General features: G+C 39.7%; 1 protein-coding gene across 6 annotated transcripts in view; it reads left to right on the top strand.

Moving 5' to 3' along the window:
- CNTLN (centlein) overlaps window positions 1–15,459 on the top strand; it is a 207,505-nt gene that overhangs the window by 119,408 nt on the left and 72,638 nt on the right. For all 6 annotated transcript variants that reach the window (XM_083818992.1, XM_083818994.1, XM_083818991.1 and 3 more), the window contains 2 exons: window positions 10,156–10,205; window positions 15,375–15,459. The exon at window positions 15,375–15,459 is cut by the window's right edge and continues 7 nt beyond it. In XM_083818992.1, the coding sequence (XP_083675118.1) occupies window positions 10,156–10,205; window positions 15,375–15,459 (135 nt within the window). The remainder of the gene's footprint in view (window positions 1–10,155; window positions 10,206–15,374) is intronic.

Here is a 15,459-nt window from a genome sequence, read left to right as displayed (position 1 = left end):
GCCTGCCCCTCCACTCCCCCTTGTGAGGAAGCTGTAGACCATGATGAGGTCTCCCCTCAGCCTCCTCTTTTCCAGGCTGAACAGGCCAAGGGGCCTCAGCCGCTCCTCATATGTCAAGGGCCCTCTAGGCCCTTCACCATCTTTGTAGCCCTCCTCTGGACACACTCCAACAGTTTAACGTCCTTTTTATACTGTGGTGCCCAGAACTGCACACAGTTCTTGAGGTGAAGCCACACCAGTGCACAGTAGAGTGGGACAATCACTTCCCTTGACCAACTAGCAGTGCCGTGCTTGATGCACCCCAGGATACGGTTGGCAACCTTTTAAGAAGTGGCTGTGTTGGCATTATGATTGCAGATATGAATTTAGACTCTGAATTTAATGAAGCTTCGTAAAGTTTAATTGTGTGGGTACTTTTTTCTTATCATCTAGATTACTGATCATCTAGATTATTATTACTTATCATCTAGATTACTGATAGATATTCCTAGTAGTGAATTGCCTTTGTCTAAGGTTTTTCATGTACGCAGCTGGAATATGTTTTCTGCCAATTTTCAGAGATGACTTTGAGCAGTTTTTTATTGCTTTTGAAACACACTGAAATTCAGTTAGCTTTTATTTCTATTTTTAGTTGTTATCAATCAATTTATTAATGCTTAAGTGCTTATTTATGGAATTCTGGAGTTTGAATGCCCTGCATGGTTTCACTACTCCACATATCAATATGAAAGATTGTATAAGTTTTCTGAATACTTCACGGTATTTGATGAACATTTGCACAAAGGTTGTGTCCAAATCTCACTATTGTTTAAAATTATATTTTAGGAACGTCTCTTTTTAAAGCCGATTTACACAGTAGAGTGAATACACAGTACAAATATGACAGACTTTAAAATGCAGTAGTTACCTTTGACTTTGTCAAGAAAAAAATTGCCAAGTTGTGAATTTATCATGAATTGGTAGTGATCAATTTATACTCACATTCCGGTTTGTTTGTCTTTCTTCTTGATCCGGATATTTCCGTTGTACTTAAATCCTATCATTCTTTCTTGAATTATTGGTTCAAAGGTTCATTGCCTCTGAGTCTGTAGAGCAAAACATTTATTTCTAAAGAAAACTTTGTTTTCCTGTTGTGAATATCACAGACTTTCTACATTGCTGTATGTATTGAATTTAGAACCATAATCTCTTCTGTTGTCTTGTCTTCCGAGTCAGTTTTTTCCTCTTCCTCTTCCAAGCTTCAGGGCTGATTCGTTTTTCCTTTTTCATTCCTGACTTGCTTAATCTTTTCTTCAGTTGATGTTGTGTATATTTTGCTTAGCAGCATTTCTTTACGAATATCATATTCCTTCTTCTGTATGGAGTACTCTAAATTAAATCCTTTTTCTAGGCCTTCCCCGTGCAAATGGAATGTAAAATCTGTTTCTTTTAAATGCTTAGAAAGTTAGTTCTTTTACTGTGTACTAGCAGATGTAGTAGTGAATAAGGTGTAATTATGAGATTCTGATTTAAAATAGCACATGAATTTAAATACAACCATACAATGTAACAGTTTTAATTGTAAAAAGGCAAAAAAATTGAAGAAAATAATTTTTCCCTTAAAACAGCATTTATAAATTTTGTATGCTATATTTCTGTATTTGCTTGCTTAAGCAAAAACATACTTATTATGAAAAAGAGAACTAGGAAACACCCTGTTTTTCAAGTAAATATTGTCCTTAGGAGACTTGTGAAGCTGAAAGCATCCTCTGTGTTCTGTGTTACTGCTTTATAATGCAGACAGTTGACTGTTTCCATATTTTTGTAGATTTGTTCTTCTCACAGAGTTCCTAAGCACGCTCACTGATGAATTTCCCTACTGAGAGAAGAGATGCTCAAATACTTGTTCCACCCATTATTATAATCTGAAACAGGAAAGATAATGAATCTAATCCGCTAAGGGAAAAGATAATTTCTTTCTGTTTTTTAAAAACTACTTAACAGGAAAAAAATTGTTTGATATCATCCAAAAAATTTAAAGTATACTACTTTTTTTTTTTTTAAGTCAGCCTTGTATGTAATTGTAAAATGTGAAATTTCTTGATCAATCCTAATAAAATAAAAAAAAATGTTAAAAGCACGGTTATATGGAGATTTATATGAGGCATCTAAAATATACATCATCTTCAGAATTGCCTACCTTAACTCTCAGTACTTCTACTAGCAAAGATGGAGGTGGCATGTACTAATGTTGAAAGACTTCTTTTCAGTATCTGTGCCTCGAGACTATAATCAGCTAGAAACACTTCACAGAGACACTACCTTTCCACTGTAGAAATATCTTCAAAGATTCCATCTCTCAGCTTCAGTTTATGTCTTGGATCTTTTCAGATGACATAAACACGATGCCCTTTGCTCAGCACTTGGTAAATCAAACACAAGTTTTTCAATGCCCTAAAAAAATCCCTTTTCAGTTAGTATCAAAACCTTAAGCATTTCTTCTTTCCATTTTTTTGATGTGTTAATCAAAACTGAACTATGCAAAAAACTGCAGCAAATCAGTGAGTATATGCTCTAGATAATTACAGCAAATACTATCTTAATCTTCTAAAAGAGTATTGGAAGCTGTTATTCACAGTATCTGAACTTTGATGCTGCTGTTCTGACTCTACTTCTAGTAGGTTAGTATTCTTCATTACCACACACAGAGCTTATTTTTGATCCTTTGAGATGAAGGATTGCAGAGGCAATCCCTCTTTCACCCTCAGTAAGTGAGGGAGGCATCTCGTGTCACTAGAATCCATGCAGCTGGATCACAGTTCTCTTCAAGTACCTAATCTGGTACAGGATGAAGCCTGGATGAAGATCTGTTTTGTCTTGACAGATACAGTTTTAAGAAAATGTACCAAAGGTTTTCAAACCAGAACTGTAAATTCCACTAGACACAAGCTAACAGTATCTTCTTAAAGTGGGGTGATGGTGTAAATGAAAGGGTCGAAAGTATTTCTCTCCCCCCCCCTCCCCCTTCCCTTTTTTCAAGTTGAATCATTTCTTTGAGTGTTGCATTATACTTCAGCAGTTTTACGTGACTTCAGTTACCTTGAATTCCTCAAAGTCCCATCTTATTCCTCAGAAAGTTTCTCACTTGACCCTTCTTTGATGCTTCTTCCAACTGATCATATTCACTTGTTCCCGGGGAAAGTTGCAATCATACTACCTCTGCAAAGAAGACCAGATTACACCCTTTCCTCTTTTTTCTTGAGCTGCTCTCTTTTGCCAAAATATGCAGGCTATAGTATTGTTGTGGTGAATTGTAGAAAACTGAACTAGATTTATATTTTTTGATATAATGCAGTTAAAATATGTATTGCAATATTTATTTTTATTTTTATTTTTATTTTTTAAAGAGCTAATAAAAACAACCAAACAAACAAAAAACAAAGCAGCTCAACTGGGTAGCTTATGTGGACCTCACAGACAAAAAAAAACAACATTTAAAGCATAAGCTTGCTTTGGTGCGAACAGGAAAACCAATAAAACATAGCAGTTTAAAGGCAAGTAGAAAGATGAGAAGGCTAAAAGAACTCTTCAAGAGTGTTTTTTAAGGATGCTTAAACTATGTTAGTGTAATTTTGCTTAAATGATGTGAAAAATAAGCCAATTAGGAAACTTGTAGGTTTTCTTAATGGTAACAGTGTAAAAGGATACACTGGGATTACAAGGCCGTAAAAGAGTATCTCAGTGAATCTTTGTGTCAGCCTTCTCTGCTGAAGATGCTAGGAAAATGTCAACAGCCCCTCTGTTCTTTCTAGCAGATAGACCAGAAGTGTTAGATGTGTTTGAAATAACCATACAGCAATAATGAGGCCAAATAGATAAGTCAGTTGTTAATGTCTTGATGGTAATATCTTCACACCCAGTGAGTATGAGGAAGTTCAAGTATGAAATTACTGAACTGGAACCTCATTGTAAACAGCCACTGTGCCAATGGACTGGCATGTTGCCACTGTTAAATCCCATCTACAAAAAGAGCTCCAGAGGGAGCTCCAGACCAGTAAGCCTGACTGCTTCCTACGTGGGAACATGGCAGTCTGTCTTTAAAACAAGAGGGAATGAGAGGGAGAGAGATCAATGAACACAGATCAACCCAATTTTGCTGGGAAGGACTTAGTGTGTCTTCTGTAAAGGGAAACTCTGTTTCCTGAACCTACTGGAATTGCAGAAGGGTAACAGTAACCACGTAGATAAAATCTAACCTGTATTTTCCAAAAGCCTTTGACAAGGCTACACATGAAAGGCTCTAAAGAAATCCCAGTTCTGTGGGATAGGAGGAAGGATACTTTTATCAACAGAAAGCCAGTTAAAGCAGAGAAAATAAAGGGAAGTGCTTAGGTGCCATTTTCAGTATGGAAAAATGGGGATCAAACTGTAGAAATGGTTAGGCTTCTGCACTCTCCTGAAGTAACATCTGCTTTTGCCTCTGCTGGAGACAGAGCACTGGTGGCGGATGGATCCAGCCCTGGTATGACCCATTTGAGTATTTCACAGAATCACAGAATTGTAGGGGTTGGAAGGGACCTCAAGAGATCATCAGGTCCAACCCCCCTGCCAAAGCAGGTTCCTTAGAGCAGGCTGCCCAGGTAGGCGTCCAGACGGGCCTTGAATATCTCCAGAGAAGGAGACTCCACAACCTCCCTGGGCAGCCTGTTCCAGTGCTCCGTCACCCTCACCATGAAGAAGTTCTTTCTCATGTTGGTGCGGAACTTCCTGTGCTCCATCTTGTGGCCATTACCCTTTGTCCTGTCCCCACAAACCACTGAAAAGAGGTTGGCCAAATTCCTTTGTCTCCCACACTTAAGATATTTGTACACATTGATAAGATCCCCTCTCAGTCTTCTCTTCTCCAGGCTGAACAGACCCAGATCTCTCAGTCTTTGCTCATAGTGTCAATCTGCTTGAGGGTAGGAAGGCTGTGCAGGAGGATCTGGATAGGCTGGACCGATGGGCTGAGGCCAGCTATATGAAGTTCAACAAGGCCAAGTGCCAGGTCCTGCACCTGGGGCACAACAACCCCAAGCAGCGCTACAGGCTGGGAGATGAGTGGTTGGAAAGCTGCCTGGCAGAGAAGGACCTGGGAGTAGTGGTTGATAGTTGGCTGAATATGAGCCAGCAGTGTGCTCAGGTGGCCAAGAAGGCCAACAGCATCCTGGCTTGCATAAGAAGCAGTGTGGCCAGCAGGACTAGGGAAGTGATTATCCCCCTGTACTTGGCTCTGGCGAGTCCGCACCTCAAGTACTGTGTTCAGTTTTGGGCCCCTTGCTACAAGAAGGACATGGAAGTGCTCGAGCGAGTCCAGAGAAGGGCTACGAAGCTGGTGAGGGGTCTGGAGAACAAGTCTTAACGAGGAGCAGCTGACGGAGCTGGGGTTGTTCAGCCTGGAGAAGAGGAGGCTCAGGGGAGACCTTATCGCTCTTTACAGATACCTTAAAGGAGGCTGTAGCGAGGTGGGGGTTGGTCTATTCTCCCATGTGCCCGGTGATAGGACAAGGGGGAATGGGCTAAAGTTGCACGAGGGGAGGTTTAGGTTGGATATTAGGGAGAACTTCTTTACCAAAAGGGTTGTTAGGCATTGGAATGGGCTGCCCAGGGAAGTGGTAGAGTCACCATCCCTGGAGGTCTTTAAAAGATGTTTAGGTTTAGAGCTTAGTGACATAGTTTAGTGGAGGACTTGTTAGTGTTAGGCCAGAGGTTGGACTAGGTGATCTTGGAGGTGTCTTCCAACCTAGATGATTCTGTGATTCTGTGATAGGGAAGACGCTCCAGGCCCCATATCATCTTTGTGGCCCTCCGCTGGACTCTTTCCAGGAGATCCCTGTCTTTTTGGTACTGGGGAGCCCAGAACTGGACACAGTACTCCAGGTGAGGCCTGACCAGGGCAGAATAGAGGGGGAGGATCACCTCCCTTGACCTGCTGGCCACGCTCCTTTTAATGCACGCCAGGATCCCGTTGGCCCTCTTGGCCACCAGGGCACACTGCTGGCTCATGGCCAACCTGTCGTCCACCAGGACCCCCAGGTCCTTCTCCACAGAGCTCCTCTCCAGCAGGTCACCCCCCAGCCTGTACTGATACATGCGGTTGTTCCTTCCCACGTGCAGGACTCTACACTTGCTCTTGTTAAACCTCATTTGGTTTCTTCCTGCCCATCTCCCCAGTCTGTCCAGGTCTCGCTGAATGGCAGCGCAACTTTCTGGTGTGTCAGCCACTCCTCCCAGCTTTGTCATTGGCATACTTGCTGAGGGCAGACACTATTCCCTCATCAAGGTTGTCGATGAACAAGACCGGACCCAGCACCGACCCCTGGGGAACACCGCTAGTCACAGGTCTTCAGCCAGACTCTGCGCCGCTGATCACCACCCTCTGAGCTCGGCCAGTCAGCCAGTTCTCAACCCACCTTACTGTCCACTCCTCTATCCCACACTTTCTCAGCTTTGCTAGCAGGATGTCGTGAAGGACAATATCAAAAGCCTTGCTAAAGTCAAGGTAGATGACATCCACTGCTCTCTCCCCATTTATCCAGCTGCTGTTGCCATCATAGAAGGCAACGAGGTTGGTCGAGCACAATTTCCCCTTGGTGAATCCATGCTGACTACTTACTGCTCATAACCTTCTCCTCTTCCAATTGCTTGGAGATGGCATCCAGAACAAGCTGTTCCAACACCTTTCCAGGGACAGAGGTGAAACTGACTGGCCTGTAGTTTCCCAGATCCTCTTTCTTGCCCTTCTTGAAGACCGGAGTGACATTGGCTATCCTCCAGTCTTCAGGCACCTCTCCTGTTCTTCAGGACCTTTCAAAGATGATAGAGAGTGGTTTGGCGATCATCTCCACCAGCTCCCTCAGCACACGTGGATGCATCCCATCAGGACCCATGGATGGCCCATGGGCTCATTTCTAGCATTCATGCAAGCCATTCAATGACTTGTATGGACTGGATCCTGTATGATACATTGCAATTTCTTCTCTAGGCTAGCCTGAAATATTTCTAGCTTAGATATACCTTAACTTTCATGGAAGTCTATTTCACAGTCTTTACTTATTTCAGATTATTTCTTTACTTCCACGTCTTTTATCACTCTAAAAGTTTTTGTATATGTTAACTATTTTTAAAAATCTTGTACAAGTATTGTTTCTTTGCCACTTAGCTAGTGTGTAGGGGAGTAGTATGCAAGTGTGTGCATTTATACATCTGTAAACATGTTCCCTCAAATATTTTTAAAGTTGAAAACTAACATGCTGAGAAGACAAAGGTACAGGAAGGATTCTAAAATAACTTTAATTCACTCCCTTGCATTCATATCATAGAATCACAGAATGGTTTGGGTTGGAAGGGACCTTAAAGACCACCCCATTCCAACCCCCTTGCTACGGGCAGTGACACCTCCCACCAGACCAGGTTGCTCAAAGCCCCATCCAGCCTGGCCTTGAACACCTCCAGGGATGAGGCATCCACAGCTTCTCTGGGCAACCTGTGCCAGTGCCTCACCACCCTCACAGTGAAGAATTTCCTTCTAACCTCTTGTTGTGGTTTAACCTGTCTGACAGATAAGCAGCATACAGTTGTTTGCTCCCTTTTCCCTACCCCTTCCCCAACCTCCCTGCAGCAGGATGGCAGAAAGAATTGGAAAAAAAGTAAAAGCTTGTGGGTTGAGATAAAGACAGTTTATTAGAGCAGAAAAGAAATAATAATAATAATGATAATGTGTACAAAAGAAGTGATGCACAAAGCATTTGCTCACCACCTGCTGACTCATGCCCATCCCATCCCTGAGCAGCAGTCCCCCCCACCCTGGCCAGACACCTCATATAATTGCTCAGTGTGACGCCATAAGGTCTGGGACATCCCTTTAGCCAGCCTGGGCCAGCTGTCCTGCTTCTGTCCCCTCCCAGCTCCTTGTGCACCCCCAGCCTCCTCGCTGGCTGGGCATTTCTGGGAATCTGAAAAGTCCTTGGCTCTGTGTTAGCACTGCTTTGCAACAGTTAAAACATCAATGTGTTATCAATATTATTCTCATCCTAATCCAAAACACAGCACCATACAAGCTACTTGGAGGGAAATTAACTCTATGCTAGTGGAAACCAGGATACCTCTAATCTAAATCTCCTCTATTTTAGTTTAAAACTATACCCCTGACGATGTCCTGTCATTATTTGACTGAGAAACACAGCCCCACATCTTTCTTGTGCTGGGGCCCCCAGACCTGGATGCAGCACTCCAGGTCCAACCTCTTGGCAAGGGCAGACTAGAGAGGGACAGTCCCCTCCCTCCACCTGCTGCCCACCCCTCTGTTGATGCAGCCCAGGCTGCAGTTGGCCTTCTGGGCTGCAAGCGCACACTGCTGGCTCATGTCGAGCTTTTCATCCACCAGAACCCCCAAGTCCTTCTCTGCAGGGCTGCTCTCAGTGAGCTCTTCTCCCAGTCTGTGCTCATGTCTGGGATTGCCCTGACCCAGGTGCAGGACCTTGCACTTCGATTTGTTGAACCTCCTGAGATTCACATGGGCCCACTTCTCCAGCCTGCCCAGGTCCCTTTGGCTGACATCCCTTCCTTCTGTTGTATCGACTGCACCACTCAGCTTGGTGTCATCTGCAAACTTGCTGAGGGTGCACTCGATCCCACTGTCTTTGTCACTGATAAATATATTAAACAGTACTGGTCCCAAGACAGACCCCTGAGGGACACCAGTTGTCACCAGCCTCCACCTGTACATAGAGAACATATAATGTTAAATATAGTCTTTAATTACATATAGAATGTTTTAGCAAGGCAGTAGCTTGCCATTCAGTTTACAAGATGAGTAGCTTGCAATGAGGAGCAGTTAGTGTAGGGGGTCAAGGCCACTGTGGTCTGTGTAATAAAAGCTAATGATGACTGAGGCATCGAGAACAAATGAAGAGCAAAGAAAGTCAACCTGTGAAGCTGAGTGATCCTGAATATAGCTGGAGTCATGTGTCATGCAAAACAAGTTACTTTTGTGTGTGTTTGTGTGTGTGTGTTTCTCATTTTCTTTGTATTTGTGATGATTTCCACGTGAGACTAGGGGATGTGAATTGCAATACATAGATTTACAGCTGAGAGAAGCGTTAAACATATAAAGTGCTTTAAAAAACAGAAGACTCATTTTTAAACCCATTCCTTAAGTTAGCAGGTATTTTGTCCTGATTTTCTTTTGTCTCGTCTCAGAGGGATTTTGTGAAGAAAATTAATCTCTTATGAAGCATTTAGTTGCTGCTGTTTTGAGTACACCAAAAAAAGCTGTGAGGAGATCAGCAATCCAGACTTCAGAGCAGACCTACAATAATGTGTATGTGTACAGGATAAAAGGTTATATTTTAAGTACATTCTGCACACTAAATGACTGCTGTCTGTGCTGTAGGATCCTAACCTAAAAGAGGTCACATCGTATTGCTAAAATAGTCTGCAACTATGTGTTTAAATATTAGGTCAGAAAACAAATATAAATGAGCCATTCAAAGTAACATGGTTAAGTCTAGCATTTCCCAATTTGACTTTGAAGCTTTAGCATTGTTATCCTGGCACCTTTATATATAAGTAATTCTATAAAACATTAAACACCACTTCAGTAATTCATGTGATTTGCAGTACAGACCTTAGCTGCTTGATACTACAGAAAAAACTATACTAGTCATATAGTGGCAGATCAAAGCTAGAAAAGGCAGGGACAGATTCTGTCAATAAGTTTTTCAAATAGTTGCTGGACAAAGAGGAACAGTAAGATCTATCTGTGTAAGGTGGACTGGTACTTTCCCCTGAGGCTATTTACTCCATTTACTCCCCCACAAACAGGATTCCATGTTTTTAGCTCAGGTATTTCCTTACCTAAAAAGGACTAGCTGAAACTTTTTAGTGTATGTTACCACCAACATTACATCTGAATTTTATAAATTCAGGTTTATAAGTTTTAATGAGCTATTGTACCAATGACTTTATGTTTGAAGTATGCTGCTTGTCATCAAATTAGAAGAGTTCCTGAGTGTTGACAACTTTTTCCCCTCAATATATTTATGTGGTTTTGGTTTAATTTTGTTTTAATAGTCTTAGTGGCAGATATATGGTTGCTTCATCATTCTTACTCTTTTTCTGTTTACTTTTTTGAAGACTGAATCTGGAAGAGGAGTTAGATCAGATGAAAGTACACCAATCTATGGGTAAGTTTAGCATACAGGAGTTCAACTACGTTTGCTACAAGAAACAGGTATTTTATATGTATGTACATAGGCTAATAGAAATACTAGTCTTCAGGTTACTTTTTGCTCCAAATGTTCTTTTTTTTTTTTTTCTTGAATGTGCATTTTGTATTTGTAAGACCATACATAGTCTTATTTAAAAGTTTTTTATTTAAAGTTTTCCCTTGAGTCTTCCATATGCCTATGAAATCAATGATAATTTTTACATATAGGCATAAACTGTTAAATTTATTTTGTGTGTGTGCAGAACATATAAAATTAATTTATATTTTATGTTTAAAATATCTGTGTATATATATGTATGTATGTAAAATCTAAAGTATGTTTATTTGTTTATGAAGCTTTCACCAGAATCTGAAATGGGTTTTGCAGTGCAATGATACAGAAATTTCATGCTCATTCAGACTTCTTTTTTAGTACTAGTCTCACAAAGTATGTGGATTTGAAACGAAATCAGAATGGTGGAAATCTTATAAGAATTGTTCATGGATAACTTCTGTTTTAACTTGACAAACTGTACAATAGTTGATGGTTTGGTGAAGATGGTTCTTTCCTAGTCAGATAGGTAGTATATTACCATAGATTCTTTATCACTCTGATTCTGTGTATTATTTGGTGTTCTTGAATGCTTTGGGAGAAGTATTCAACAGTGCATAGTTACAGTCCAGCTGGGTATGTGGTGAATTCCCTTTGCACAATTTTGTTTAAAAGGAGAAAGTAAAAGACATAGAGAAGTACTATACTAAAGAGCCATAATTTGGAAATAAAACCTCACCATTCTTCATCTCATTTTTCTGCTGTTTTATGTTTTATTTTTTTATGATAAAGTCAGGCAATTGAATGTAACAAAAATAGTATTTTTCCCTTTATTTTTAGTTTGTTTTATAAATTACATAAAACTAGGTGGAAATCTTCAGCTGCTAAAGATGGAACGTCATTGTTTTCTTTTGTGTTACTTCATATATGTTACTTTCATAGCCCCAGATAGAGTTGAAGGAATCTAGTGAAGGTTTCAAATGCCAACTTTAAAAATCGCTCTTTTGTTTTTGCCAATTTAGTCAGTCTTTGCACAGAGAGAAGTGGAAAGGCAACCAGCAGCGAGAAACACTTGAGGGCCTGCTGAGCAATAACCATGTGTTTCCAAAAAACAGTCAGATCCCTGAAACTGCCAGCTCTTGACATGTTTAGTGCTTTAACAGCTAGTCTTTTTTTGTTTTCTTTTTTTTTTTTTCATTATCTTTTTAGATTAAAATATATCCTTATTTAAAAGTGGATTAGCGGATACACTCTTCTAGTTTTGTTACTTGTATGATGATCAATTATTGTTTTACTGGGACTGAGAAAAAGTGTTAAACTGCTAGTGAAGTGTGTTATGGAAATTTTATATAACTCTTCCAGCATTTGTTGTTATTTGTTGTATCACTTAGATGAACAGGATTTTTTTTTTGCTCAGTTACAAAATCAAATCTGATGATATGCATTAAGCAACATTTTTTCCTAGTACGTAAGGCTGAGTTGATTCCAGCCATTTCCAAACTTTTACCAATTGAGGTATAAAAGAATACTCATCCAGTCTGTAAAAAATAATTTCCCTGTTGTTCCTTTTGCAAATGCTAGGATATTGCAGTGCTGTAGACACTTTCGTCAGTTGATTGACATTTACTGGAAGAATATGCTAAAAAGACTGAGGCTGGATGGCTGTCTATGAGCATAAATGAGTGTTTCTGAGAAATTCTTGGTCATGAATGAAAAAGGTCCATGCACCCTCTGCCCTAAAATGGGTTTTAAGTCCCTTCATCTTCCTGAATAAAAGTAAAATGTCCCAACTGTTATCTGGCATTTGCTGAGAGACCAAACTTGATATGGTCTGAATACACTTGTTCACAGTCTGGGAATATGTTTTCTTTTCTAAAAGGAAACCTGACAAGAAATTTCTCAGCTTATAAATGATGCTGGAATTCACCTCCACCTTAGCAGCTACCTGTTTCCATCAGGCATTCTAACATCAAAGAATAAATTCTGGAAAAAGCAACTGAGCTTCTCTGGATTAAAAAAGTTAGGGACTATTATTTTACTTAATCAGATACCAGTTGTGTTTGTCAGGAGGTGCTGCATAACTGTTGCTTTTTTGTACCCTTTTTCAAACCCTACTGGCCACGTATGAAGGCTGGGGAAAAGGAAAGTACTCTTGTCATACCCAGTTTCTGCCTGTTCTAACTCAGTTGTCTATTTTGCCGATGCAAATTATTTTTCAGTATTCATGAAATCCAAACGTTTGCCTCACTGTTCGCATAATTATTCATGCATGATTGTAGAGAATGTGTTGGCAGGGACTCATGCCCTTTCCTCCAAAAGCAGGAAAATGGGTCCATCTAATCCCATTCAGAAAAATAGCAAGTACCTTATTAAAAGCAGGTAAGCTGTTGTCCCTTTGTCTCTTTAGGGAGGTGGTTCAAAGACTTATTTCATTTTGAGAGTCCTTCTCAATATGCCATGTCCCCAGTTTATAAGTGAGAACAGCCTTCTCTTCTTCTGGTCTTCACAGTGGTCTTTCTGTGAGGACAGGACAAGGAAGGGGCAATGGCCACAAAATGAATCACACTAAGTTCTGCACCAACGTGAAAGAACTTCTTCATGGTGAGGGTGACAGAGCATGGGAACAACCCAGGGAGGTTGATGAGTCTCCCTCTCTGGTGATATTCAAGGCCTGTCTGGATGCCTACTTGGGCAACCTGCTCTAGGGTACCTCCTTTGGCAGGGAGTTGGATCCGATGATCTCTTGAGGTCCCTTCCAACCCCTACAGTTCTGTGATTCTTTGAAATCAATAACTTAGTGGCTTTTCTGCCTTGGTGCAGAAAGCACTGTAAGGGGAATCCTTTGCCTGGTGCATTCTTGAGCCTAGAATCTCATTCTGTTGCGAGTTATGTAGGTATTCAGACACCCCTCTGTTAAAAAAAAAAAAGGTTTTTTTTTTCTCCATAAAAGGAGTTTATACAAGTACCATCTTGGCAGCTGTGCCAAGCTACTTGATAAACAGTTTTGGTGACTATTAATTAGAAATGAAGTGTTATATTGCACAGTTAGTAGTTTATTTTGTTTTGGTGGGACCTAAGTTTACCTGTGTAAGGCCATCATAATTGGCTGACTGAAGATGGTGGGTTTTATGACTTGTGGGGTCTATTCCATGAGGGATAACTTGGTATTATTTAGTAGGAATATGATAGGTAGATCCTATGTCTTACTGAGTAGACTGATGTGGTGAATCTTCCTGCTGTCTTAGACAGGCACCACGTTATAGGCAATACAGTTTCATTGCCTCCCTAACTAATTCCTGTGAACAATTACATATCAATTAGAAGGGGGGGGGGGGGGGAGGGTTGAATAGGCCATTTATTTTCTGCTTAATATAAAAGGTTATGCCTTTGCCTTTTTTTTTTTGCTTTTGACTTCTATGTTAATAATGAACATGTGCATTTTTTTTCTGTTTTGCAGTAGTATTCTTTATTCTCCTGCATATATGTTTATTTATAGATAGAGTTGTAAATTTTATTTTAATACATCCACATAATAAACATAACACCTTGTGTGCTTTGATCAGTTTCTTTGGCTATGGGAAATCTTTTTTTTTTTTTTTTTTTCCAGTGGATTACAGTAAATGCTGATATAAAAGCTACAGCAGACATTCAAATGAGTGAATATTTAGAAAAAGATGAAAAGCATGTTCATATTATCTTTGTGTGTTACTTAAAGAATGTTGTAAATGTATGCAGTACCACTGTGCTGGGGGACTGTAGTCTGAAATAACATGGGAACTAACATATTAATATCAAGGTAAAGGTACATATTCCCCAGATGCATAGTTTTACCTTTTTCAGCTTTTATTATCTTTAGAATAGTGCTCCATTTATTTCATGAATACAGAAGTATTAATTGGCCATGACATGTTCCAAAGACAAAAGAAAGGTCTAATTCACTCTAACAAACTTGTTAGTCACTGTTTATATCAAGAGGATTGTGAGTCTACAGAGAGTAACACTGTTTTCTTCTACACTTCCTTTGTTTATAAATCAAAAGTTTTTAAGTGACCTGCAGTGTCTGCTGGTAGTTTGAAATGATACTTCTAAAGCAGACCTTCACCATGTGGCACAGATACTTATCCCTTAAGATAAATTCTTAAAGTTAATTTGAGGGGAAGAAGAGAAACATGAATATTATGGTGCTTTTACAGTGTTGTGGTTTTTTGTTGTTGTTGTTCTTGAATGTCTTTAATATTCTAATAAAAAAGTCCTTCTGAGGTGTGTAATTGCTCTTTTCTGTAAGCAGTGAGAAATTTGTGAATGGTAAGCTCTCAGTTCAAATCTAAATAGGACGTATTTTACTTCTGATTTACTATACGTATTAGTACTAATAAACTTTTTCTTAACATCCTGTTCTATGAGTATAGATGTAATTTTTAAGTTGTCCTTTCTTGTGTGATTTTTAGTACTGAAAGTATATAGCTGTCTCTGAGAGTGATGCTTAGAGTCATGTTCATTCTCATTAGTTGTATCAATTTCTAATTGTTATGAATTCACAGCATTACAATGGAATGGTTTGTGTGATTTATCTGGTGAAGTACATGATCTTTCACTTAACAAAAAAGAGGTTTAAAGTTTTCATCCATCCTAATTCTGTTACTGTTTGCTTTGTTCACCAATCACTCTGATCCTCCTAGCAGGGGACAAGACCTAGAGAACAAAACTGGTAGTGACTGTGTAGATAAAAAGGCAATGAATTCTGCTTTTAAGCCATAGAGGGAATAGTCTATAAAAGAATAAAAATGGGAATGAAAGTACAGCATCTTTAACCTGCAGATCTATTGTACCTTTGAAAAGCTTGTACTCTGAAAAAAAAAAAAAAACCACACACTGTGATGCTGCAAAGATTCATAAGTATGTGACAGAACACTTTGAAAGGAGGTCACTCTTTAAAAACTGACCAAAACGCTTGTCAAGAAAATAGACTGTATTATAAATAATTGCAGAAGAATGCATTTCCTTAAAATGTCTAGATATTGTTTTAGTGAAATGCTAGGTGTCACAGTGTATTATTTATTCTCTGCTAGAGATGTATTATTTATTCTCTTGTAGAGATACTTTTTAAAAGTAGTGAAGATGATGGCGGCAGGAACAGTACTCCAAAGAAGAACGTGAAAGACAGTTCTGATCAGAGGTT

Source organism: Anser anser (assembly GCF_964211835.1).
Source record: "Anser anser genome assembly, chromosome: Z".
In the NCBI taxonomy this organism is placed as follows: Eukaryota; Metazoa; Chordata; class Aves; order Anseriformes; family Anatidae; genus Anser; species Anser anser.
The sequence above is the reverse complement of the archived record's forward strand: the minus strand, read 5'-3'. Positions and strand labels throughout refer to the sequence as shown.